The sequence below is a fragment of the Gracilinanus agilis genome, chromosome 5, assembly GCF_016433145.1.
Source record: "Gracilinanus agilis isolate LMUSP501 chromosome 5, AgileGrace, whole genome shotgun sequence".
NCBI classification, from domain to species: domain Eukaryota; kingdom Metazoa; phylum Chordata; class Mammalia; order Didelphimorphia; family Didelphidae; genus Gracilinanus; species Gracilinanus agilis.
In genome coordinates this window covers 160,292,358-160,317,283 of record NC_058134.1, presented here as the reverse complement: position 1 = coordinate 160,317,283, position 24,926 = coordinate 160,292,358, and the positions used below count along the sequence as shown (strand labels likewise).

General features: G+C 33.9%; 1 protein-coding gene across 1 annotated transcript in view; it reads left to right on the top strand.

Annotated features, from left to right (window-relative positions):
* Nucleotides 1–24,926, top strand: part of SEMA3C (semaphorin 3C) — a 186,775-nt gene that overhangs the window by 122,060 nt on the left and 39,789 nt on the right. Inside the window, exons 10-12 of the mRNA XM_044677375.1 lie at nt 1,828–1,897; nt 5,693–5,837; nt 21,474–21,696. Of these exons, the coding sequence (XP_044533310.1) occupies nt 1,828–1,897; nt 5,693–5,837; nt 21,474–21,696 (438 nt within the window). The remainder of the gene's footprint in view (nt 1–1,827; nt 1,898–5,692; nt 5,838–21,473; nt 21,697–24,926) is intronic.

Here is a 24,926-nt window from a genome sequence, read left to right as displayed (position 1 = left end):
ATCTTTGCACAATATACAAAGACAAATATCTTTGTATATTGTGTGAGGAATTGGAAAGAGCAAAGACAGAATTGGGGAGATTGTTGGGAGTCATTAGACAATAATACCCCAAACTAAGGGAGAAGCAGTGGGAAAATTAGGGAGGAGATGGAAGTGAGAGGTATTACAAAAGAGAAATGATACGAATTAGTGATTGATTGACTATCTTTGATGAAGAAAAGATCACTCCAAATTTTCCAGGCATGGGTGACTTGGAGATCTATTGACAAAATGGAAAAACTTTTACAAATTTCAGTAGAGAAATAAGGAATTCCATTTTAGATACATTAAACTTGAATTGTCTAGTGGGATTTTCCTCATTGGATATTCTCTATATCAATAATGTTATGGGCCTGAAACAAACATGACTTGCTAGTGTAGGTTTATAATGAACATTGAAATTTAAGCTAGTCAAGGGATATAAACAATAAGGATAGCAACAACAAGTACTTCAAAAACACGTCCTTTTTGTGTTAGAGATGGGTCATGACAAGGGGTATATTGCATTTGAAAATACAGTCAATTCTCAAAAAAACTTTATTTGGGGGTATTGTCTCTTGAAAACTGTATGAAAATCACAAATTCAAATACTGATACACTGAATCTACCAGAAATAGGAGACTAGGTTCCTTCCTCCACCAAAACCTTTAATCTTTTGCTAGTGATAACTGAAAATATACCTTTTTGTATACAATTCTTTATTAAAAAAATGTTAATTCCATAATGTATACTTTTTCTACTCATTAAGCATAAAATAAACCACAAAATTCTGTTTACAAAATAAAATTGGTAACATGTAAAACATTTTTCTCATTAGAAATTCCCTAGATTTCTGAGACTTTTTGTGTTAACATCTCAATGAAAAAAAATTTAGACAACATTCACTTTTCATAACACATTAAAATAAATCATCAATTTGTTAACCCCAGTCTCTGGGCCAATAGAGGCTGTAAACTTTCTGGCACAAAGTTTATTTACAAACTTTATTTTCTTACTAAGCCACATCAATACTTGGCATGCTTAAGCTTAGAAATCAAATGACTTATACTATGCTTCATGGGCAAAATTATAGTGTAAAACTTGAGTTTTAAAGGCAAAAATGAAAATATACAATGAATGTCTCTGGAGTTCTTTTCAAAGGTAGGATAAACAATTATCAATGATGCGCCTAGTAGGATAAATAGTTGTTCCATAAATGTGTGTGCATTGCACCTCTCATTTTTTTTCTTTAATGTGCATAGCTGTGAATGTGTGTAATTGCTAAAATACCAAGCTGAGTCTTTGCACATACACATAGTAGGTGTTTAATAAAAGTTTGTTGAATTGATATCACTGAGGAGGTTCCATTTGTGCTGGTATCTTTGTACATGGGATCAGAGTCATAAAACTGTAAAAGATTTTCAAGGTAATGAGGTCATCTTAGAAATGGGAATCTGATTTCCAAGAGAGATTGAGTGACTTGCTGAGGTCATGCATCTAGTAAGTACTTGAACTAGGATATGAATGCAGATTTTCGTGACTGTAATTCCAACATAATACCCACTAGGCCACGTATCCTCAAAAACAATATATTCATAATTTTAATGTTATTGATCTATATGCTATTTTATATTTATTATGTTATTATATATTAATTATACATTATTATATGTTGTGTATTCATATTACATATAGTATTATAAAATGTTGTGAATTTTTAATTTATGTAAAATAGTATTTGTAGCTAAAATATAGTGTCTATATTGCATTTAAAGATTTCATATAACAATGTATTTTTTTCTTTTCTAGAGGATGTGTTTCTGCTAGAAACAGATAATCCTCGGACAACACTTGTGTATGGTATTTTTACAACATCAAGGTAATGATCTGTTTAAAAAATAATTTCTATTCTTATCCAGCTTTAAGCTACATAGTTAATTGTAGAGAATGAACCCTTCTATGCATAATCTGATATTCCTTCATGATTGAGATATTCTTATTCATATTCATTTACTTTAAAGAAATTGTCAAATGTTTCAACTAGATTAACCAAAAGAAAATATAGTCTTAGTAAAAAGAGGAAAAACTTGATGTCTCAAGCAAAAATTAAATAGCAAAATTAACCAATGGGGATAAAATTTAGGTTTGTTTATTGATCAATAATGTGATTAGTTTGTCTAGGGAAAGTGATGACAAATATGCTTTAAAATGATCTAAAATTGGATAGTGAAACTTTCCTTTAGTACTTATAGTTACAGAAGATAATTTAGACTCACCTTCAGGAGACATGTTGGAGTACTGACTTAGTATGTATACAAAACCACTTACAATTATGTTAAAATACATAAAGGTGTTTTTATTATCACAAATATATAGAATTATAGAATCTTAAGAGTTGGGATTGACCTTTGTGATCCATTTGTACATAGTTAGAGTCAGAGAAGAATGCTTTCTACAATAACCTTCATAATTAGATAACGAATCTCTGCTTTAAAAGTTCCAGTGACTTCTTGAGAATGCTCATCCTGTTTTAGTATACCTCTAATTCCTGGGAATTTCTCCTTTATGTTTGTTTCATAACATATCTCTCTCTCTAACATTCATTGATCTTAGACCTGATCTTTGAAACTACACACAGGCCTAAACCTTTTCCCACATGACAATTCTTTCAGTATTTGAAGATATTGCCGTATTTCTTCTTACCTTTATCTTTTCCAAGTTTCCCATCCACTTACTTCAACTATTCCTCATATTAGCTGTCAGCTATACACTTTTTTTCATCATATTCTTTTGGATGCACTCAATTTTTTTCACTATCTCTCTTAATATGTGACAAACCTAGCTGTCTGGATAAATTGATAATGTATTTTTTCTTTTGTTCAGAACCAGTAAATTAATAATACTACCAAAGATTGTATTATTACTTTTAACAGTAGCAACAGAGGGGAAAAAAGTGGCTGTAGAGTTCCCTATCTAAACTGCTGGCAAAAAAGACTATATATAATTTTTATTCAAAAAAGAAATAAACAAATAACATGGGAAATTGGAAGGTTTCAAAATTTTATTTTGAATTTAACATATTTGTACTGAAATAAAACTTTTGGACTGTTGTTCTTACAATGGAAACTGGATTTGTGTCAAAGGCACAACAAACTAAACAAAGAAAAGTTCCAAAATCCTCAAGGCAGTTTTAGATTTAATGGAAAGATTTTATTTGTCTAGGTTTCTGTTTTTATAAAAAGCCAAAGCACTTATTTTAAAAGAATCCAAGTCGGATATGTTAAATGATTAAAGCTAGTGATCACACAATTTTAAGTGTAATATATTTATCTCCCTTCATATATATATATAAATAGTTAGATATGAAAGTCCATTTTTCACCCTTATATGCCTTATTCCACCTTTATACATCTGATTTTTGCCCTTATATGCCTTATTTTCACCTTTATATGCCTTAAATTAGGCATGTAATAGGAGAGAAATGTCAGTGATGAAAAACAATTGCTAGTTTTAGTTGATCTTCATGTGTAACTACAGGGCATGGTATTTGGGCAAGGACTGAAATAAAACTTACAAAGTTGTATTGTCTGATTTATATGTCTTTTTGAACTAGGTGCCTTTTTTGTCTTTGACTAACTAGAAAATTGTATAGATGAATCAAGAAGAAAATGATTTTATACTATTGCACTAATATTCATGACAAGAAAAATTTGAAGTCATTCTCATAACAGGATGGTTGTGAGGATAGTCAATAGTTGATAAACATCTATTAGCAAGGAACCTAGTAAGTTCCAGATGCTGTGCTAAGTTCTGGGGATACAAAGAAGAAACTGAACCTTCTCTGCTTAAGGTGCTTATATTTATTCAAGGAAGATAGTACAGGAAAGGAAGCTGAATAGCTGCGGATATGGCATGATGTTAAAGAAGAACTTTGAACTTATTGATGTCATGGTTCCCTTAGCTTCAGTAAAAATTACATTGAAATTTACTTGGAATTCTGCATTAGTTCCTTGAATTTAAATGAGTTTCCTTGTCCGTGAAAAAAGGGAGAGCTCAGGAATTCCCTTTAGAGGTTCTGTTCTCATTCACTAAGAAAACATACTCTCTTATTACTGAGCTTCTTATACTCACAGGCCTTTTTATTTTGAAACCTTTACCTCCATAGAATCAGTTCTGGGTTAGTTTCAAGGCAGAAGAGCACTAAGGGCTGGATAGTTGTGTTAAGGAACTTGCCCAGGGTCACACAGCTAAGAAGTGTTTGAGACCAGGTTTGCACTCAAGACCTCCTGACTCTGGGTCTTGCTCTCTATCCACTGAGTCACCTAGCTGCCCCATGTTTATAGATCTTAACCCATGTCAGAGGAAAACCTTTTATTCTTACCTATCAGGTTAAGAATATAAGTCTAAATCAATGATTCCCAAAGTGGGTGCCACCGCCCCCTGGTGGGTGCTGCAGCGATCCAGAAGAGCGGTGATGGCCACAGGTGCATTTGGGGGCAGTGAATAACTATAAGGGGGCAGTGATAGTATGTGACAGGGGGCGCTAAGTAATATTTTTTCTGGAAAGGGGGCAGTAGGCCAAAAAAGTTTGGGGGCCACTGGTCTAAATGAAAAAAATATTTATAAATTTGTCTTTTTGTGTTATATGATTCAGCCAGAAAAACTTCTTTGATCTTACTATTTCCAATGCTGCAAAAATAACAATAATAATAATAGCAAACATAAATTGATATCTGCTGATTTGTATATCTCACATATATGAAGAGGGAAATACCTTAAAGTTTACAAAGTACTTTGTTTCTTTTTAGCTTTTAGAAAGGGGTGTTTTACAAGGTACTAGGGTGAGAATAGTTGCTCCAAATATTGCCCCCAAGGTCTGAGATGTAGTCTCCCACTAGTGCATACAGAGTCCTGGGATAAATAGGATTCAGTTTAGAGATCATGTACTGCAGAGGGGTATGTTATAGTTCTTGGAAGTCCCTTTGATGGTATCTTCCAGATGCCACTCCTAGGTATGGTACAGCATTTCTGCTGGAAAGCCTTAAATGTATGTTCAATCTGTCCTTGCCTGATGGAGTCAGACCATGCACACCAGCTGTTGTGGGAATGCTGCCAAGGCACCATTGAGCAGTTCTAAATCCTCTGGATCCTTTGAAGTTTACAGGGTCCTTCTCAATCCAAGGGGCTGTTGGGGAGGATGCTCAGGAAAAGGCTGTGTCTTCTCCCTTCCCACAATCCAAGCCATTTCTCCTCAGAGGTTTTGCTAGAATGCTTTCCAACTCTCTTTAATCTCTCAAGCATAATTGATTCGATATTTTAGAGATGACCCTTGGGATCTGATCAAATTTTCTCATCAAATCTAAACCCAGATGCCTGTATAATGTCACCTTACTTGATCAAAGCACTTTTTTCATTCTTAACCTAAAGTCTTTGGTTGATTTTTGACACATTCTCATCACATGAAGGTATAACTCTCCTTTAAACAAGGTGGGATGTTTTACTTGATTTATCTAATCCAGACCCTATTTTACACTTGAAAGAATAATACATGGCCATTCTCTTGGAATTCTTTTATGAGCTCCCAGAAGAAACCCATGTCCACATAAATTAGCTAGAATCCTTTGAGTGTTCAATCTATTCTATGAGGTAATTTTTGCTTGTTTGTTTTCTCCAGCTCAGTTTTTAAAGGTTCAGCAGTGTGTGTATATCACCTATCTGATATTCAGACGGTTTTTAATGGACCATTTGCCCACAAAGAAGGGCCAAACCATCAGCTGATTCCATACCAAGGGAGAATCCCTTACCCTCGTCCTGGCACTGTAAGTACATACCTTCGGATATTTATTGTCTTTTCATAATTTGCCAAGAAATTAATAGTTGGCCTTCACTATCACCAAAATACAATGGAGTAAATTTTTGTTCATTCATAAATTCATCATAGCTCATATGAACTAATTTTTAAGTTTTTAAAACTTTTTTAAGAATTTGACTTTATTATTATCATTATTTGTCTAATATGGTACCTTAATTATTTTAAAGACTATATTGAATTGGATCTTTATAAAAAGCCTATGGGATGTACATAGAAAACTCTGGTTGTTATAAATAAAAATTGATCTAGAGACCCATTTACCAGATTTATTAGCTTTATTAGTAAAGAGAGTGAATTTGAGAGAGGTAGAGAGCAAAACCTTTCTAGGTCTGATAATTCCTTTTGCTGGCTCAGATCATGCCACCATGGCAAGAGCTAAGATAAGCTGCAGCACACAGAAAACGCCAGCCCGATAGGTGAGAGTACAAGAATCCAAAGTGAGATTCTACTTCAGTGGCCACATTCTGCCGGCTCTGCCACATTGTCATTCAGCTCACCAAGCCTCACAGGGAACTCAGAAGTCCAGCTTTCCCATAGGTCATGTCACTTTGTGGCTCCTACGTTCCTACCACCAGGATTCCCACGATCTGAGCTCCCTTAATAATTACTTGAAACCTGGTTTTAGGCAGTTCAAATATTTTAACCCCTTTGATTTATCCAGAGTCATAAGAATAAGAGTAACAAAGAATAAGGAAGAAATATCTCATTTGTAGATGTCTTAAAGAACTAAAAGAACTTAAGAAGTTTTCTTTTATAGATGCCCTTATAGTTTCAAAATTATATGCCGTATGTCTCTAAAATGGTGACTTTTATAGGAAAATTCAAAATTGAAATTGGTTTTATCTATAATCTAAGGTGAAATGAGCATATATCAGAATGATTAAAATGATAACCCAAGTAGAATTCTAGCAGCCATAAGTATGAACTATCAGCTTCTAAATGAAATTACTGTGATTTGGGGGAGGAGAGAGGCAAATTCAATTTATATGATCAAATATGACTATTACTCAAGAACATATTTAACCATAATTTCTCCAACTGAAGAGACAAAGGTAATAGTGCTTGATTAAACTTGGAACTTTTCCAGCCCTTCAGTGATAACATTCCTGCTATTTTTAGGTAGCATTTATTTCATTTGGTTGTCATTGGGCCCATATTTTGCTACTTTCAGCAACACTGATTAATGCTCTGAAAAAATGGTTTAAATGGCACAGAAAACCCTGAATTAAGAGAAAATACTATTCAATAAGGCATACTGCATAAAGGATTTTTTTTTTGCTTTAAGCCATTATACTTGATGGAATAGGCTAATAAAACTTGTAAGGAAATGGAAAGCACTGAATAAAACAGATTGATTTGGAAAACAAAAATGATTTAGAATAGCATTTTCATTTAAACATTAAAATGTATTTTACTGGTATTGATAGTTATTATTCAATTTATTTTTCTCTTTTCAAAAAATAATGAATGCTATTATTTTAGAGTTTACTTAGAACAGAGGGATTTTCTAATTTTTCTGTCTTTCATTTTATAAAGAAGTCCAAAGCTTATATCCTAGAATGCTGGACTTAGAATCAGATTGTGTGCTCTTAATACAATTCAATAAAGTATTAAGAAATTGTTCTTAACAAGTAGAGCTGTCTAAAAAGTGAATAGGTTTGCTTGGGGAAGAGAAATTGAGTCCTTCTGCTCTTTTAAGTGGAGACTACAAGACCATTTATTGAGAATACTGGTGACATAATTCTTGCTTTGGATAGTGTTATGTCTTGTTATTGGTATCTGGCTGCATCTTCTCTAGGTATAGGAAGTAGAGTAGGTTCTGTAGTGAGGCTCTAGATGGGTTACTCTAAACTTCACCTGAAATAGAGATTTCCTGACAATTTCCATTAGAATTCTCATACATTCCATGGAGAGATAAGTATGAGACTGGGCCATAATATTGTAAGATTAAAATTAATATCCAATAACTATAAATATTATGTTTTATAAGATTTATTAATAATCACTTGAAGTAGGAAAGATACAAGAACAAAAGTAAAAGCCTGAGTAAAGACATGTGAGAAAAATTCTCCTGCCTGAGACTCATTCCACCTCCACCAACCGCTATAAGGGGTAAAAAAAAGCACGAGGGCAGAGCTACAAAAAACTTATATCTTCCCTACATTAGTATGTAATATGAGAAGGAATATGGGAAACTGGGACTTAGAGTCCTGGGTAGCAAATCCTAATTGCACAATATCATAGATGCCTGTGAACATGCCTAATCACAATAAATATAATGGAGAAAATGCTCTTGTCTCAATATTGACAGGCATTATGATTGTACTATTCCTCTCTGTCTCGATGAGTATAGACTCACATCACTGACTACATATTTCTAATAATCACCATATAAAAGCATTATTTGCCATCCCTAAGTAACCTTGCAGAAAGGATTCCAGAGTAATCACTCAAATATACATGGAAATGCCACACATCCTCTCCGTTTCCTCAGCCCTCAACACTATACTCTGCCTACAATAAGAATGAGTAAATTAACTCTGAGCTTCTTTCCTAAGATTTAATGATGCTTCGGTTCCATTTACAAGTTCCATCATTCATTCCTAATAGATAATGATTTTCATAGATTATGGAGAATTCTTAACACCTGCTTTCTAGCTAGTTGTCTTCTTTCCAAGTAATACTCATCTTTTTTAAAATTGTAGGAACATAACTTTGTAAATTTGTATTTTCTGTTCTTCTGGGCAAAAGGGAAAATTAGAAATGAATGAGGGTATTTTTAGTTAACAACAACAATCCCAATCATTCTAAATGTCAAAGTTAAACGACCACTGAATTACACTTAGTAGTAAGTATAATTACTTACTTGTCCAGTGTTCCTTGTAGGCCACTCAATTAGAATGTTCATTCGAATTCAAAGGAAAAATCATAATTATTTCGAGTAGACAGTTGAAGTAAAACTGTCTATCATTCAGAGTTCTAGGGTTAGATTCTAGATGATGAGGGGTATATATACCACCTCCACCATGTAATAGTGATATGACACTGGGAATAATCCATTAACTTCTCTCAGTATCAGTTTTGCATCTGGAAAATGGAGATTATAATAGCTACAATATCTCCCTCAAAGAGTTGTTGTTCACGTTTCAGTTGATGTCTGACATTTTAGGACTCCATGTTCTCTTGACAAAGATACTAGAGTTGTTTTCTATTTCATTCTTCAGCTCATTTTAAAGATGAGGAAACTAAGGCAAAGTTAAGTGATTTGTCCAGGGTCACACAGATATTAAGTTTCTGAGGCTGGATTTGAATTCAGGAAGATGAGTCAGGTTCAGCACTCTATCCACTGCACCACCTAGATGTTCACAATTTTGTCATGATTTTCAAATGGTACAATGTATGTAAATTCCTTTGTGAATCTTAAAGTACTTTATCAATTCATATGTTATTATGATGATTAAATATTATATTGATACATGTCACTATTCTCTTAACAGAAGGGTTAAGGGAGACATGATAGAAAATTTCATGTCAGCATGGATCTGGTCAGGAATGATGACATTAAATGAGAGAGAAAAAAAGTTATTTTTTTCCCTCCTTTAAAGATATTACCCTTGTTAAGGTATGGACATGCCCATTAACACAACATTGTGTTTATTTATGACATTAATGAAGTTTTGGAAGTAACCTTAGATCAGTGTTTGTTGAGCTTTTGACACCTCATTGTAGATGAATGATTAAGCCATGATTTGGGGGGATGGTTGACTGAGTCAGAGTTTTTACAGATTTTACCTGTTCCCTTGGACTGGGGTCCTTAAAAAGGAGATTATAATAGCTATAATATTTCACTCAAAGAGTTGTGGTTCACATGTTTCAGTTGTGTCTGAACACAAAGAACAGAAATAATTATGTCAGAAAAGAACTAAGCATATACATTTACAAGATAAGCTCAGGTCCTTAAAAAACTAAAATGTGTACATCAATAGAGTCACCTACATTCATCTCTGCTTCAGAAATGGGATTTATAGAATTTTTCAGCTCATAGAAGCCATAGCAAAGATTTTTGGCCTGAGAAATTATAATGGCTGATGGTAATAGTAAGGTTCCAGGATCTAACCTTCTAGAGAAAAAAGGAGACAGCACATGTGACCACCTAGACCTGGAGCACTGACCATCAAGCGAGTAAGAGAGGATGGAGAAAAGCCTAGCTTTACCTTGTCTTCCTCTGCCCTAAGTTATGTGGGTCATTCATTCCCCAAAGGTACTACCAGTTGAATATCATGTAGCCTTCACATTCAAAATTCCTTTTCAGAGGAGCCCTGTGTGTTAGGACAGCATTATAAATCCAGAGGACAACATAGTTCCCTGGGCTGGGGATTGGGGTGTAGCTCAAAGAGACTTGCCCAAAAGGGAAATAGTCATTATGAATATTTTGGGTCTCCAGAAGATCTTGTGTATGCTAAAAAATGACTGACCTATATCTGAGATAAGCTAAAGTACTTGCAGAGATATGGAGACCCTTTTTACCCACATATTTAGAGATCTAGACAAGACCCATAGCATAATGTTCTCAAAATGACTATAGGAAAAATGAGTCAAAGATATTTCAGGAAGCTCCCTCATCGGAACATGATCCATTTAACCTCAGACGGTAAGGTTTTGAACCAAAAGGTACATATTGTTAAAGGAATATTATAGATATCAAAAGTCATAAAATCAGACCTTCAGTGTCCTAAGTGAGAGTTCTTTTCAAATCACTTTAGAATACCCTACTAATTAAGGCTAATTAATCTTAAGATTAATTAGCTAGTTGACTAATTAACATGACTTTCAAATATGGAAAAAGTGTAACAGGTCTTCAAATTTAGTTTCATTGTTTGTCCAGGGCCAAAGGGTAGAAACCAGGCATCAAAACAGGATTCAATATTAAGGTGACAAATCTAACAATTAGAGCTTCAAACGAATGGAATAAATTGCTTCATGAGCTTGTATATCCTCATCCCAGGATACATCCAAGTAGAGTTTGCATAGATATCCTCCACTGATACTAAAAATAGTTAGATAGGGTGAGATACTGGAATATTTAACTCATAAAGGACCTTTCATATTTCATGATACTAAAATTCGAAGTTTTCTGTTAAGATTTGTTGTTCTTGTTCAGTCATTTTAGTTGTGTCCAAAGCTTTGGGACCCTATTTGGGGTTTTCTTGGCAAGGACATGGAGTAGTTTGCCATTTCCTTCTTCAATTCATTTTACAGATGAGGAAAGTGAAGCAAATAGGATTAAGTGACTTGCTCAGGGTCACACAACTAGTAAAAGTCTGAAGTCAGATTTGAACTCAGAAAGATGAGTCTTCTTGACCCTGGGTCCAGCATTCTATCCACTGTGCCACCCAGCATTTAAAACAAGTAACTGCCTGTTTTAATGCCATGTGAAACAGTGATGATATATATGTAAGTCATGAAATAGACTCGTGTCTTGTACCTTAGGAGCATTTTTGAAGGAGAAATAGGTGTGTCTGTGACCCCAGAGAATGTGTGTGTATGTGTTATAAAGGAATGATGTTCTCAGTTTCATTTCATTGTTCTACCTATAGTATATGAATCCTACCAAGGACATTCATTCATTCATTCAAATATTATTTTAAAAGGCTTTTCCAAAGACAAATATAATTGACTCTCAATTGTCTGCTATGTATGATTTCTTTGCCACTCTTTTCTTCTGTTAGCAAAGATATTGGAGTTTGACTAGTATAATGCATTCTTTCCTTGATGTATCTAGCAAAATATCATTATTACATGAATGCAGGTTAATGTTAAGGACTGTGCTATAAAATGTTATAATAGTTCTCTGGTTACTGAATAACAATAAAAGAATAGTTTCTATCTTATAGATTCCATACGTTACCTTCTCATAGATTGCTGTAAACCTTCATTTTGTTGTGAGAATATTTAAAACCCTCTCCCAAGGCAGAGTCTCACGAGCCAAGATTTTGGGAAAGATTTCTGAGCAGGTAGTGAAAGGGTACTCAGTGCTCAAATTATAAAAATAATGTGGTTTCTTCTATCTGGCATGGGAGTCCTTAAACGATTCCTTTAAGTTAAGAATTGGCAAAGAGTGACCCTTAAACACACATATGTATACATGTGCACATACAAACACTTTCACAAACACAGTGGAGATTCCAGAACTTCTCTTGGAAAAGAATAGCCACTTGAATATTTTGTCCTTTTTCCTATTCCCTGAACTTTACAACATGAAGTCAGTATTCTGTCCTAGGCAATGCTCTTCCTTTTAAACCCGATTACCTCTCTTTATCATAAAACAATCAATTCCATTGGTAGGAATTCATTCCAGGGGCCATCCTCTTAGCTAATGTAGCCAGGGCATCTGTAGCCAAGTGACCCAGAGCATCCCTGTTCTCAAGGGTTAAAAATGTTGCCTCTGAAGTACTTCTAGTGAAGGATCAACTGTGACTGTCAAACTTTGTTCCCTCACACAGTAGTCCAGCTGCTGGGGCAAATCCATAAATCTGTGGCTGCATACTTAGCGAAAAGACAGTGACAGACATTTTATACCTGTTCTGTGACTTTGAATTCAAGCTATGCCTGATGTATTTATGGTCGAGAGACCTTATTAGCAAATACTCCCAACCAACATCAGGAGAAAGGAGTGTGCCAATTGTGTCATGATGTTTTTCCACAAGCAATTCAAGTTTGCAGAAGAAACAAGACACCGTTGGTATGCTGCAAAGGGCAGCCAAAGATTGCAGACTCTGTCTGTGGCCGAGCTAGCATATTACATTATTCTATCTAAGCTTGTTCAGAGATCCTGCAGTGCCGACAGTGTGTGTGTATACACACTCCCATGCAAGCACAACCTAATAGAGATCGTCCCATTTTAACATCTATTTATAAGTGTGGAATAGGAGCATCTGCTCTGGTCATTCTGCATCTAGCAGGTCTAGTACCTGTTACCTTAAAGGAAATTAGAAATGCACAATTTGTAAATAGATTAGGAATGAATTCCTACCAATGTAGTTGATTGTTTTATGAAAAAGAGATTTAATTAGGTTTAAAAGGTTAAATATAGCCTGCTTTTAAAGAATGATCATGAATACAAAATTGGGAAGTTGAGCATCTAGAGTGAAAGCATTTGTATAAAACTTTAAGCCCTTTACATATGATATTTCATTTGAAACAATATCCCTGCATTAGGAACTCATATTCCCATTTTACAGATGGGAAAACTCAGGTAGAGAGAAGTTAAGTGACTTTCTCAGTAATATAGCTTGTATCTCAGCTAGGATATCATCTCAGGTCTTTCTGACTCTAAATTCAGTGCTGGACACATAGGTAGCAGGGTGCATAGAACTCTAGGCTTGGATTCAGGAAAACTAATCTTTCTGAGTTCAGATACTTATTAGCCACGTGTTCTGAACTTTTACCATAACTTTGCTGTTTAGGTCTTTTGATAGTTATTTATGGCTTGGGCATTTCTGCCAGTGTCCTGAACAATTAACAAAACATTCTATTGTTTGACATATTATAAATACTGGCAGCTGTAAAAAGGAATTCTTTATTCCTTTTTTCATTAGCAGGGGACCTGGAGGTCCTCTTACCATAGAGATGTGTAGGGATTAACGAGCCTACAGTGACAGGAAGGAGGAACCATAGAGACAGAAGTGAGGGAGAAGGGGATAAAAGGGGGCCAGCAGGAGTAGGTTGGGCTGTCAGTTGCTGACAGTTAGGGTGGGCAGTTGTGGGGAAGTTGTTCGCTGGGTGTGAGTTGATCATTGAGGGTTGGTTGCTGGTGGTGAGTTGGGTTGGTGGTTGGTGTTTAGTTGTTGGAATATAAAGGTGGGCCTGAAGCTTACTGAGAGGACTTTTGGGGTTTAGCCTTTAAAAGGGCTTTTGAACTTTTGGGGAGGTGACTGGTCTTCATTGACAGACCTAATTGGGGTTGGGTTAAACACTGATTGGGTTGGTTTTTATTGGGTTGGATTGTGTTGGAACTTTGTGGGGTGGTTATTAGCAGTAGTTATAGGCAATTATAGGTAGATATAGGCAGTTTAGAGAGTAGTTATAGGATAACTAGTATTGACATTAGGAAATTTTTTTTCTCTACCTATTTCCTATATTTCTCTACTATATTCATTTTACTATATTCTTTTATATTGTATTTATCTATATTTTAATTAAACTAAATTGTTAATTGTTAAAAGCTGCTAGAAGTTTTTTTTTTCCCCTCTGGCTTTAAAAGGCTAATATTGATTTACAACTCTACTATATTCTCATTAAAACTTAAATTATTAAAAGCTGATCTAGGGGGCAGCTGGGTAGCTCAGTGGATTGAGAGTCAGGCCTAGAGCCAGGAGGTCCTGGGTTCAAATCTGGCCTCAGACACTTCCCAGCTGTGTGACCCTGGGCAAGTCACTTGACCCCCATTGCCTACCCTTACCAATCTTCCACCTATAAGTCAATGCACAGAAGTTAAGGGTTTAAAAAAAAAAAGCTGATCTCTTATTTTGTAAAAAAAAAAAAACACACACCCTATTTTAACTCTTACACAGCCAAGTGGCACAAAAGATAGAGGGCAAGGCTTGGTGTTGGGAAAAACTCGAGTTAAATCTTGCATAAGATATTTACTGACTATCTGATCCTGGACAAGACATGTTAACCACTTGACCTTGGTTTACTCATCTGTAAAATGGGTATAATAATAGCACCTTCCTCATAGATTTTTTTTTAAACCCTTGTACTTCGGTGTATTGTCTCATAGGTGGAAGATTGGTAAGGGTGGGCAATGGGGGTCAAGTGACTTGCTCAGGGTCACACAGTTGGGAAGTGTCTGAGGCCAGATTTGAACCTAGGACCTCCTGTCTCTAGGCCTGACTCTCACTCCACTGAGCTACCCAGCTGCCCCCCTCATAGATTTTTGAGTATCAAATGAGTTTACATATTTAAAGTGCTTTGTAAAATTTAAATATACACCATATAAATTATTGATGAATACATAATATCTAATTATATATTGTATATAACATAAATACATGCTTAACAAAGTTAATAATTATGATTAATTTACAAAAATGTATAACAACTATTAACCCAGTACTTTAACAATTATTAACCCAATGCTATTTAAATACACTGTCATTATTATTACTATCATACACTATTATTATTAGTTCATATCTTATTTTCCTAACTAGATTGTAAATTTCTTGAAGGCTTTATTGGAGAAAAATGCTTCATTTATATTTTATAATCAGGGAATTAGAAGATAAACATTTATATAGCACCTGCTATATTTCAATCTTTGTGCTGAAAGCCTGGATTTGAACTCAGGTTTCTTAATTCTAAGTCAGGCACTCTGTCCTATAATGAGACTGATATGACAAAAACAGTTTGAATCTGTTATCTGATCCCTACTCTGACACTTTATGTTCTTCAGCAGACTTAGTTCTGTCTTCTGTAATATGAGGATGTTGGATCAGGCATCTTGGTACATTGGGGAGAAAAACAACAACTGGTTAAAATACCTAGTCTACAATACCATGTTTCATTCTAAACATCTGTGTGATTTGGGGCTAGTTCTTTTATCTTCTGGGACTTCATTTTCTTCATTCATAAAATGAGAGAGAGAGTCAGATTCAATGGCCCTGGGCGGTCATCCAGCACTAAATGTATGATCCCATGATTCTGTGACTAGATGATTTCTCAAATCCCCTTTCATTCAAAGACCATGATACTAAAAGTTAACACTAAAAAAGCAAAAAATAGTAGGGGGTATTAGTAAAAAGAGTTGATATGTTAGAATATTTTTGTATTATCCTTAAGATAGTTATTTTATTTTTATTCAGTATAGACATCCTGAGATAGAATGTAAATTTCTTGACAAAAGGAGGTGTTATTTTTTTTGTCTTAGTATTTTTAGAGCGCAGCATAGTTTTTGACTTGTAGGTTTTTAGTAAATGCTTACTGCTTAAGGGCAATGAGGTGGCACAGTGGAAAGAACACTGGAGTCAGGATTGGTGACCTTGAACATTTACTAGTTGTATGATCCTGGGCAAGTCACTTATCTCTGTTTGCTTCAGTTTCCTCATCTATAAAATAAGCCAGAAGGGGAAATGGCAAATCATTCTGGTATCTTTGCCAAGAAAATCACAAAAATGGGCTTCAGATTTGAACATGACTGAAAAAGGGTTCAACAATAGCAAATTTGATTAATTGAAATAATATTCAGATAAAATAATAATACATAGGAAATTGTATTTTGAAATAATTGAAGGTCTACCTAGCAGACTAAAAATAGTTTCAATATTAGTTTTAGTAAGTTTATGTGCTGTAGGTAACAATTTCAGACCAGGTCACATACCATTGTTCAGTAATTCATTTTTTTTTGCTAGATTCTAACATAGATCCAGAGTGTACAAGGTATTAATTTCCTCTCCTCAAGGAGTTTGTATTTCTAAAGATATATAGCATCAATTACACAGACAAATAAAGACATAATTTAAGGAGGAAGAGAATGCATTAATTAACTTTAAGAAAAGATGATGTAAGATCTCCACAGGAGGTGACAGGTAAATTGAACTAATAGTTCAAAGAGGAAGAACAAAGAAAGGAATGAGTGTATTCTAGACTTGGGGAATAACTGGTGCAAAGATTTTAAGGTAAAAAGTGTAATGCCAGGCTTAGAAATTAGTAATACTCCATCCAAAAATAAAATGTATATTTTTTTTGTCTCTCTCTTTCTCTGTTTTTCCCCTTTCCTCTCTGGTTCTTTCCTTCTCCTTCTTAACCCCTGGACCTAATCTATAGATATGAGAGCAGTTTGTCACAAGGTTTATTAGATCTTGTTTCAGAGGCATGGATTCTTTTGGTATGCAGATTTTTTGCTCTCACTAAAAAAAAGTCACTTATGAAGTTTGACGAATAGATGAAATAGATTTTTTAAAAAAGATGAAAACAATCATTAAAAGGCCTGAACAAAAATCTTCAGGTATTTATAGTAGTAAAACTCTTATCTATGTGAATAAAACAATTTCAATCTAATTGGTGAACTAAAACCAATTCTTTTCTGAGAGCCCCTCCCGCCCCCAAATATACAGGTGTTGAATCTCAGTGCTTCAACTCAGTACCTCATTGAATTAATAGACTTATTCTTGGTATTGTGGTACCATGTAAGTCCAGAAGTTTAGGGTCAATTGCTAAAAGAAGAATAATCCATTTTTGTTTGTGTCGTCACCGTTATATCCAGTGCCAAGCTTATCTTCAAAGTTTTTCTAGTGAATCAATGGGTAGGTTAATCATTACTTCAAAAAATGATTCATTTGTCAATCTTGTAATGTATGGCTACTAAGAAACATTCTTCCAGCAGCCAAGATATCATTGTCATACCTTAAACAAATAGATGTTCCCATAGGCATGGTTTAAGTATTTTTTTCAGTCCATTAGAAAATAAAAACAGCTCATTTAGAATTCCCAAATGTGTGGAAATTCTACTAGTCGCATTAGCCCTTTTTTCCCCTGATAAAATTGGAGAAAGTCATGAATTTTTTAGAACTTGTAACAGAGAAAGAAAAGCTAAATATGATTTAAAATGTACAATGAATATTTGGAAATGAATTTCCAAAGGTTTCAGAGAAAATATAGATATAATCCCTTGTCCTAAAATTGAATGACATAAGTCAGGCAAAGGGATATGGAAGCTCCCCCAAAATATTTCTAATTACAAAGATGAAGTAGATGGTAGCCAAAGAAACTAACACAGATGTTCAAGAATTTAGTCCACTAACACAATTTTAAAAAGAAACATTCAAAATATATATTTAAAAAGGTTGAACATATTTTATTTTGTTAAAATATTATACATATCCATCCAAACTTTTTTTTCAAATATGCAGTAAGCCCTATTTAGAATGTCTTAAGTCTTAATTGGATCTTAACTTTCTTGTTATTGAGAAAGGAAAAGTCACTCAAACTGAAGCAAGTGCAACAAAGTAAAAGAATATATTATTTATCTTTTTTTAGCTCAGTCTCCAGCTAGGCTAAAGGAGTTCACCTCTATCTTAATAACCAGTATATTGTCAAAAAATTTTAATACCTAAAGTTGATAAGTGAAGTGACTTATTTATTTGAATTTCAGAACATATAATTTCATTCTGTGTTCTTCCTTCAAGAAGAAAAGCTTATATTTTGAGATGCAAAAAAAAAAAATTAGAAGGAGGGGCATCCGATAGGTCAGAGTCAAGAAAACCAGGTTTCTAAACTAACAAATGCTGTTTGCCAGTCCCTGCACAAGTTATTGAAATTCTCTGCCCTATACAACTCCATAAGCCAGTAGTGGTAAACTCAAATGGAAAATGGTGGCCTTTAGTCACACCTAAGTATCCTTCCAGGCTGCATATTGACTTAGAAAACCAAATGAAAACATTATCTATATTTCATTTTATTTTTATTTCTTTTACTAAATATTTCTCAATTACTTTTATCTGGTTTCTGGTGCACTCAAGAGTGTTGTGGATGGACTGTTTGACTGGTATCTCTGCTCTTAGTTTCTCAATTTCAGAGCAATTGCCTTCTGTATTGGTGAAAAGAAATCCCGTTCATGGAATTTCTACATCACTGGGATTTTTTTTTACAAGTAGAAATAGAGAAATAGTACAGTGTGGTGGAAAGAGTGTTAAATCCTAGGTTTGAATCTTGATTCTTTGTTTCTAATTCTATGCTTTGGGGAAGTTCTTGAACTTTTCTTAGCCTTTTTCCTCATGCATAAATGGAGATTCACAGAAACTTGCCCTAATCAAGTCACATGATAGTTTGAAGTATTAAAGAAATATGAATGATAATTATTATTTAAGAAAGAACAATGTGCAATTTATTGTAGAAATTTAGATTAAAAGTTATTGAAGACAATGCATTATGAGTAACTGACCCCAGAGGAGTCACTCAGGATTCTTAGTTTGTCAGAATCTCGTAGTTCACAATGAATTAGAAGGGGAAAAAGGCTACTCACATAATATAGTAATTACTTTGGCACAGTGGATAGAGCTCAGGACTTAGAATGAAGAATTGTCTTTCTTAGTTAAAATTTGACTTTGGACATTTACTAGCTGTGTGACCTTAGGCAAGTCACTTAATCTTGTTTGCCTCAGTTTCCTTTTCTGTAAGATGAGATGAAAGAAATGGTAAACCACTCTAGTACCTTGTCAAGAAAACCCCAAACTGGGCTATAAAAAATCAAAAACAATGGAAGAATAACATCGTTTTTCTATTTAGAGTTTCAGTTTTATTTAGTTCTTGCATATAGCATTTCAGTATATGTTCATCCATTTAAAAATTTTTAAATATCATTTTTCAAGATACATTAAATGAACAAGCATTTATTAATTGCCTACTTTGGGCTATGCACTGTGTTAAGTGCTGGGGAAACAAAAAATGTCATGTCTCATAGGGAATGAAAACAATTCTATAAAACCAAGATATATAGAGGATAAATTGGAGGTAATCTCTGAGCAAAGGCATAAGTTTAAGGAGGATTGTAAAAAACTTCTTGTAGAAGATGGATGGGGCTTCTTCTTGTAAAAGATAGCTGAAGCTTTAAGGAATTCTAGATTTTCATAAAATAATGCTACTTTAGATTTTTCAAACTTAATTCTTAATCCTTAAGAGAAAACTAAATGGGAGGGTAGGAGGGGGAAAGGGAGGAGAGAGAAACAGAGACAGAGACACATGGTGAGAGCATATAGTTCTTTTATTTAGTGACTGAAGACATTAACTAGTATTCATTCTTGAATGTCTTAAAAAATAAATCTGGATTAAACTTGAAGCAGTGTGGTCTAGTGGAAAGAGCAGAACATCTGTATTACATTGGACAAATCATGTGACTTTCTCTGTGCCTCAGCACTTCATCTATAAAATGAAGGGTTTGGGGCTAGATGGATTTCTAAAATTCCTTTCAACTCTAAATCTATGGTCTTTTAAAATACTGAATAAAATTTGTAACATGGTAAACACTGACTCACATATCTAAAAATTACTATATTTTGATGACTTCCTTAAATTATCATAAGTCAGAGTAATGATTTAATAAGAATTTAATGAAATGTCTAGAATTTTGTTGTTTAAACTGTGCATTGTCCAGAATTTGCAAAAGGGAATATTCACAAATATTTAAGTGTCAATTTTTCAACTTGCAAAGCCATAATTGGTGCTCTTCTGCATAGCCTTAAATCTATTTAAATCAGTCATGCATTGTTCTTTCCATGTTTTCATTCAAAAAGCATATGTAACCATCTTTCCACTTTGTGTGAGGAATGAGGGCAGAAAACACCCATAATTCTATACTTCCCAGAAATATGGAACTCATCCATCAGCTAAAACACCCTCAAATTATTTCTTCTAAAATTCTTTGTCCTCATTTGGTCTTAACTGAGGCAAATTTATAGGCATATTTATGCAAGTATAACATTTCCCCTTAAAAAGTAGCTCCAGATGAATATTTAGTTGATGGACTGACAAATGAGAAACTTACAGAATATTGTCTGCTTAACTCTTTCATCAATCCATTTAATCTCATGCTTCTCTGCAAAATGAGAATGACATTTACGTGTACCAAATAAGTACTAATAATATTTTCTGATGAAAGTTCATGTAAAAACAAGCAATTCAAGGTAAATTAAGCATTCTTTAAAATAATGGCACTATATTCAGTATGATTGAGCAGCTAGTTGGCTCAACAGATAAAGAGGCATGCCTAGAGTCAGGAAAACTCATCTTGCTGAATTCATATCTGGCCTCAGATGCTTAGTAGCTATGTGATCCTGAGCAAACCACCTAACCCTATTTGTCTCCCTTTTCTTCTTTGTAAAATGAGCTGGAGGAGGAAATAGCTCCCTACGCCACTATCTCTGTCACGAAAATCCCATTTGGAGTCCTAAAGAGTCAGACAGGACTGAAAAATTACCGAAAAATAAAATCCATTCTATTTGGTCTCTTCAAGTTACTAAAGTTTATTTTCATGGTAATTCTATACCAAGAACATGAAATATTGGTCTAGAGCCTGAAAAACTCTTAAATCTTTATTAGAACCAAAATAATTGAATATTATGATTCTAGACCAACCTAGGTTTGTTTTTTGTTTTTTTGTTTCTTGTTTTTTATCAATAAGACCTAGTTTATCTTAGCCAATAGGAACATTTGATATATATTATAGCTTGTTTCTTGTAGACTTTTTTTTTTGTAAGTTCACATAACACAAAATGCCAAGGAATAAAAATAAATTGTTGAGAAAGGGTAAGAGAACAGAATAAAGGAAAAAATGGTGGCCAGAGAAGTTTCATAAACTCCCTTATGTTGTCTGCTAAGATAAGAGTAAGCATATAAATTATTAGTAGTTGAAAATTAAATTTTGACCTACAATGATCAGTATCACTAGCTAAGCTGGTAGAATTGAAGTGAATTAAATTCATGTGAATATCTTTTTAGAGGAATAGAGCTCTCACAATTTGTGGATTAAAAGTGATGTTGATATTTAAGTCAATTTGATTTGCTGTTAAAAAATATTTTTGAACAGTGTCCAGGAGGAGCCTTTACCCCCAACATGAGAACAACTAAGGAGTTTCCAGATGATGTCGTAACCTTTATTCGGAATCACCCCTTAATGTACAATCCCATCTATCCAATCCACAAAAGACCTTTAATCATCCGGATAGGCACAAACTACAAATACACGAAGATAGCTGTGGATCGAGTTAATGCTGCTGATGGAAGATACCATGTCTTGTTTCTTGGAACTGGTAAGGCGTGCATCTTCAGACAGAGACATGTTTAGCACACTTTTGTGCTGTTTTTACTTGGTGAGCAGAAACTGTCTTACTTGAACATATATTTGAAATATAATCCTTTGTCCTGGTTATTATATCATAAAATTTACCCGATTTTTATAATGTGCATTTCAGTTTGAATCAGAAACCAAGTAAAAATATTCAATCTAGTCTCTGTCTTTTCTCTTTGTCTCTCTATATGTATCTCTCTGCCTTTGTCTCTGTATCTCCATCCTCCTCTCATTCTCTCTCATTGAACTTCTGATGTATTAAGCTACCTACCTAAAGCTATACAAAAATATGTGAAAAACTTATTGATGGAAATATAAGTTGTGGAGTTTATTGATTCATGACTTGTCACATTGGGTCAAATAACATATATCTTGAATTTGGTATTGGCAAAACATTATGATGAATGCAAAACATTGCTGGGAATTAATGCTAAAAGTTTGCAAGAGGAACCATTCTTAATGAATGTATCTTTATTGAGCCTCTACTCTCTGTAAGGCATTGTTCTGAGCACTAAAGAGATATAAAATATACTATATAATATCTGAATTCAAGTCACTTCCAATGAGTCAATCAAGAAGCATTCATTAAGCAATTACTAAATGCTAAGTTGTTTTAGGAGTTGGGGAAACAAAGACAGTTCCCTGCCATGGAGGAGATTACAGACTAGTTAAGGGAAATAGCATATGTGAGTGTGTATATATACATATGTACAAAACTAATGCAGGATAGAAGGGATATTTTGGGGAAAAGATCTAACAGCTGAGAGGGGGTGTACTGGTTTGCAAAAACTATGTAAAAAAGTAGCATTTGAGTTGAGCTTTTAGGGAAGATAAAATATAAAGAATAAGAGGTGAAAAAAGTGCTTTTTTGTAATAGGCAATGTAAGGACATGGAAATGTGAGATGGAGTTTTATGTATGAAAGACAGCAAGAGTCCACTCTAGTTATACTGAATAATTAAAGTTGAACAAGATTAGAACTCAGAGTTGGAACATAAAGAGGTTGGGAAAAGTTGCCAAGGATTTTAAAAGCCAAAGAGTAGAATTTATATTTTATTCTAAAGGTAGTAAGTGATTCATTAGAGTTTAACAAATTAGTGGGATGGATAGATTATGTTTTAGGATAATCAATCGAGTGACTATTTGAAGGATGAATTGTATAGAATTAAGACAGGAAGAACAATTAACAGACTGTTGCAAAAATTAAAGAGAGAGATAGTTCATGTCTGATCTAGAGAGAGGGCTCTGTAAATCAGAAAGAAAGGCATGGTAGTAAGAGATGCTTTGGATGTAAAAACAAGAAAATACACTTTTACAACTGATATGCTAAAAGTGAGAAATCAAGGATAACAGCAAATTTGCAAATCTAGATGACTAGAAAGATTCTGTAGTTCATAAAAGAAATATTGAAATTCAATGAGATATGGCTTTTGGGGGAGATAATCTAATTGTATAGATAACAAAAATAAACATTAAATCAGTATGTCAAGATATAACAAATATGAAGTGAGTGGTATAGAAAAAAACTAAATAAATTGAGAGGAAGGAGAAATCATTATGAGGCATGAATTGAGTTTAAATAATAATTGAGTTTAATTTTAAAAAAGTGAGGAGAGTAAAATAAAGTCTAGACAAAGTTGAGAGTGAATGTCCTCTTCCTTCACTTTCTCAACATTTTCCCTAGATCTCACCTTTAAATTTATTTCACTTTCCCTTATTTTGTACTTACTTGTATTAATAGCCGTCTATCCATCAGTTTAAACATTGCTATAGAGTAATGTTTGGGTATATACTTTTGTGTTCCCATGATACTTTGTATCATCTTTACATAAATTTTTCAACTTTATTTTTAAGTGTAAAGGAGCATGTTTGATAATCTTTTGAAATGTGAATCCATATTAAAGCATATCACTGAAATCAGTCACTTATATATTTCACTTGTATGTTAAGTAATTTAGGCTTTTGAATCTTTCTACCCTGTAGATGACTTACACATGAGGTTTAATTTCATTTTTCTATGTCTTTGAAAATTATTTCTCGATTTCCTAGAATGTATTCTCTCCATACTTTCCTAATTTCTTTTAAAACACAACTCAATTGACCTCCTACATGATATTTTTTCTGAATCTCATCCTCATATTGACTTCCTCTTGACATATTCTCACATTTTTCTTGTTAATGTTATGTCATGAAAGTTGTATCCTCCAGTAGAATGCAAGCTAGCACAATCCCTTGCATATATTAGACACTCAGTAAATGCTCCTTGTTTGATGTTAATCACATGTATGATTGGCTGAAATTTATTACTGACAAAAAGTCATCCAGGAAAAGAAACAAAAGATATAATCAGAAATATGTATAAGCAAAAAAGGGAGGTGAACCTGTCATGTAGAAAGCACTATGAGTAATTGGTGGGGCTGTCTTTATGCTTCGGTATTCACACCATAAATATAGAAGGAAGTCTCCAGTAAGATTGGTTGAGTCACTGTGGAGGAAGTTATCTACAGGAAAATGTGGACAAGAGTTGCACAGGATGATAAAGTGTTGATGGGACCCTTTTTCTATATTTCTTAACATGGTATGAATACTAGAGAAGCATAAATGCAATCCATCAATTATCCTTAATGCTATCATTGGATGCAGTACAACCGTAGGTGAGATCAAGGATTCAATGAAATGTTTGAAAAACATGTATTTCCATTAGAGAATTTATCTTTCAAAAAAGAATTCAAAGTAGCACACTGAAGAAGACCAATAAGCAATGCTTCTGAAGTTCTCAAACATTTAAATGTCCAAAACCCTGAAGCTTCTTTCTGTTTAGAGAAATCTTTACACTTACTTCTAACATCCACAGTAAAAACTTCTAAAAACTTGATAATTTATTCTTTTTTTGAAAATTTGTTTGATTTCCTTTTTATTCTTTGGATAGTTTCTTTTTTCTGTCTTTGCATCATAGTTTTCTCTCTTTGGAGCATCTAGAATGTATTCTTGGGCACCAGTAATTGAGTGATTAAGACAGGTGTGGTATAGCAGGAAATTGGGAGAATAAATCTTAGTACCAAATCTACTTTACATAACTGTGTGAAGAATGACACATGTTCTTAAGACTTCCATTTCACTATTTTTATATTGCAGAATATGGAATAGCCTCTTTCCAATTCAAATATTCTATAATTAGAAAAGACTAAGAATA